The sequence below is a fragment of the Dendrobium catenatum genome, unplaced genomic scaffold, assembly GCF_001605985.2.
Source record: "Dendrobium catenatum unplaced genomic scaffold, ASM160598v2 fragScaff_scaffold_133, whole genome shotgun sequence".
Classification (NCBI taxonomy): Eukaryota; Viridiplantae; Streptophyta; class Magnoliopsida; order Asparagales; family Orchidaceae; genus Dendrobium; species Dendrobium catenatum.
Window position 1 is genome coordinate 1,513,413 of NW_021318595.1, and position 2,493 is coordinate 1,515,905.

The 2,493-nt window shown below is 36.7% G+C and overlaps 1 protein-coding gene across 1 annotated transcript; it reads right to left on the minus strand.

The window, feature by feature from the left end:
* Positions 1-671: 671 nt before the first annotated feature.
* Positions 672-1,914, minus strand: LOC110106722. The gene is made up of 2 exons (XM_020836702.2): positions 1,423-1,914; positions 672-1,082 (listed from the first exon to the last, which is right to left on the minus strand). The coding sequence occupies exons 1-2, from the start codon at positions 1,495-1,497 to the stop codon at positions 687-689; spliced, it is 471 nt and encodes a 156-aa protein (XP_020692361.1). The 5' UTR covers positions 1,498-1,914; the 3' UTR covers positions 672-686.
* Between the last annotated feature and the right edge of the window lie 579 nt (positions 1,915-2,493).

Below are 2,493 nucleotides of genomic sequence, written 5' to 3' on the forward strand. Positions count from 1 at the left end.
AGACACCGTAAGAGCCCAAAAATGCCAAGCACCAAGAACCCAAAATCAGCCACAATTATCCCATTCCTAACCCTAATACAAACTCCTACTTAAAGCAAACACAAAAATAACACAAAAGGACTAAACAACCTTCAAACAATTAGCCCTAGGTATCACCCCAAGGGGGGCAAGACTGGGAACCTATAGACCAGCAGGCTTGCGCCTGTTGTATTGCAGGAGCCGGCCCACAAGTTGGGCCGACTGGACCGGTCCAGAATGGACGGGTCCAAGCGTAACATTTTCCAAACCCCCCTTATCTTCAGAGAGATTTATAGATAAAAGAGAAGGTCCTATTATGTTTAATACTATGTAGTATGTCCTAACAATATAAATTTGTTTTCATGTGGTAAAGGCACTTCTTATCCTAAAGCAGTACAGAACTCTGAACTCCTTAACTCAACATATTAAATGGCACTAAGTTATATGATGTATAGCCAACTAATAAGACAAACTTCTCCACATCTACTTTCAGAAGAATATGATAAATAAGCATAAGTATTGTTACTTTTTGCAAATTATATTTATATAAATACTACATAACCTAAAAACTTATCGTGCAATTCAATGACATAACATTCTATTTTTTTGGAGTAAATCAGACATGTCGATTTCTAGTTATCTGGTCAGCAAGATAAGTTTGAAACAATTTATTGTGATATATGCTGGTAAAGAATACCTGTTCCTGGTACCCTCAGACAAGCAACCAATTTGGTCTTCTTGTCAATGCATCTGTTAGATGGGTCACATCCTGCTGCTTGAGAGTCAACAGTACGTGGCTTCTTTTCATTTGATCCCTCATCCAAAGTTTCCTTGCTGAGATCACCAGATGCCTTTGGTTCTTCCAAAGGTTTATCCTTTCCCTCATTCAAATTCTTTCCCGTGTCATTGAGAGCATTTGTAGCAATTTCCTCCTGAGATTTGTCATTGTGATGTTTATCCTTCTTCTCGCCATCTCCTTTCACATGATCAGAAGCATTTTTTGTATCATTTATATATACAGCAAGGCTGCTAGTGTCGGGCGTAGGAATTTCTTTGGAGTCAGCCTAAATTCAAAGTACCAGATGACTTGAAAGAGTTAGCGTAGCACAGCTTCAAGATTCAATCAATGTCTGAATTAAATTGCACATCATAAAAAGAGACAATATTCTTTCATAATAATCACTTCAAAAAGACATATCACTACGTATAATAATCCAATTCAAACATTCAAACCTTAATCATAAGTTCGATATGATAAACAGAATGGAAGTAACCACAACCGTGTGATTAGTTCAAGGATAATAAAAGAGTGTTGTGCCAAAGGGATCAGTTAAAAGAATTTCACAAACACTGCTAATAAGCTCAGCAGAGATCTAAAATAGAAGCGATTAGTTCAAGGCATACCTCGGCTGCAACGAGACCAATGAAGAGCATATGCAGCAGAAGAACCGTCAGCAAGAAAACAGCGCCGCCTTTCATCTCTTTTACTCTCTTCTTCTCTATCGGTGATTAGGTTAATATTCCAGAAAAGAAAACCTAAGCTCCATATCAGTCCTGTACCTTACCTAGCAAGATATAAGCAGCCGATAGCAAAAGCAATACCGATTAGCTCGAAAGGCCTAGAGGTACTAACTCTTTTTTTTAAGGAAAATGATAAACCCTAGAATCTGATGCTGGGAGAGGCTTCCCAGAGAACAAAGTGGAGAAAGAGACCCATCTCTCCAAGCGAAATCTATAAGAATGGGCACTATGACAAGCGAGGAAGTAGAAAAGGAAAGCCTTCCAGAAGGAAAGAGGAGTTTAATTGGGCTTGTGTCCAATTTAGCCCCGGGGAGAGAGAAAGTGAGGGAGACGTACAGGGAGGAAGACGCGGGTTGCCGGCCCTCGGCTGGCACTCAAAATATTAAATTTTTTTTTAATCTAAGAATATCAATCCGCCGCTATCTTCCAAAGAACGGGGTGGCTAATTTTTGTCTGATCTAAAAGAGGCACTCATCTCAAAAATCTTTTAGTTCGCACTTGATTGTATCCCGCTTAAGAGACGTTGCGGCTCAAGGAAATCGAGCATGGGTTGGAAGTTCCCAACCGTACTTGCCCACCAATCAAACTAAGTATCAGTGGGTAAATATTTAAAATTATGTATTTAATTTTTATTTCGAACAACATTTTTCTTTTGTTTTAAATAATTTTTTAAGTAAAAAAATTGTTTTACTAAAAATTTTAATATTTTAATATTTGTCTTAAAAATATAATAAGAAAGCTGACTCTATCTTTTTTTTTATATATATATGGGGGTAACAATTTATTAATAGTTATAATTTGATTTGGGTTAATTGGATTTGTCCAGGACCGACATGAAGGTGATTAATAGTATCAAAAAAATCCTCTACAAAATATTTCGACCTGTTTTTCAATCTCTAAAATAAAAAAATAAAAAGATTGAAACAAAAAACATTCATATATCATAATCTCATT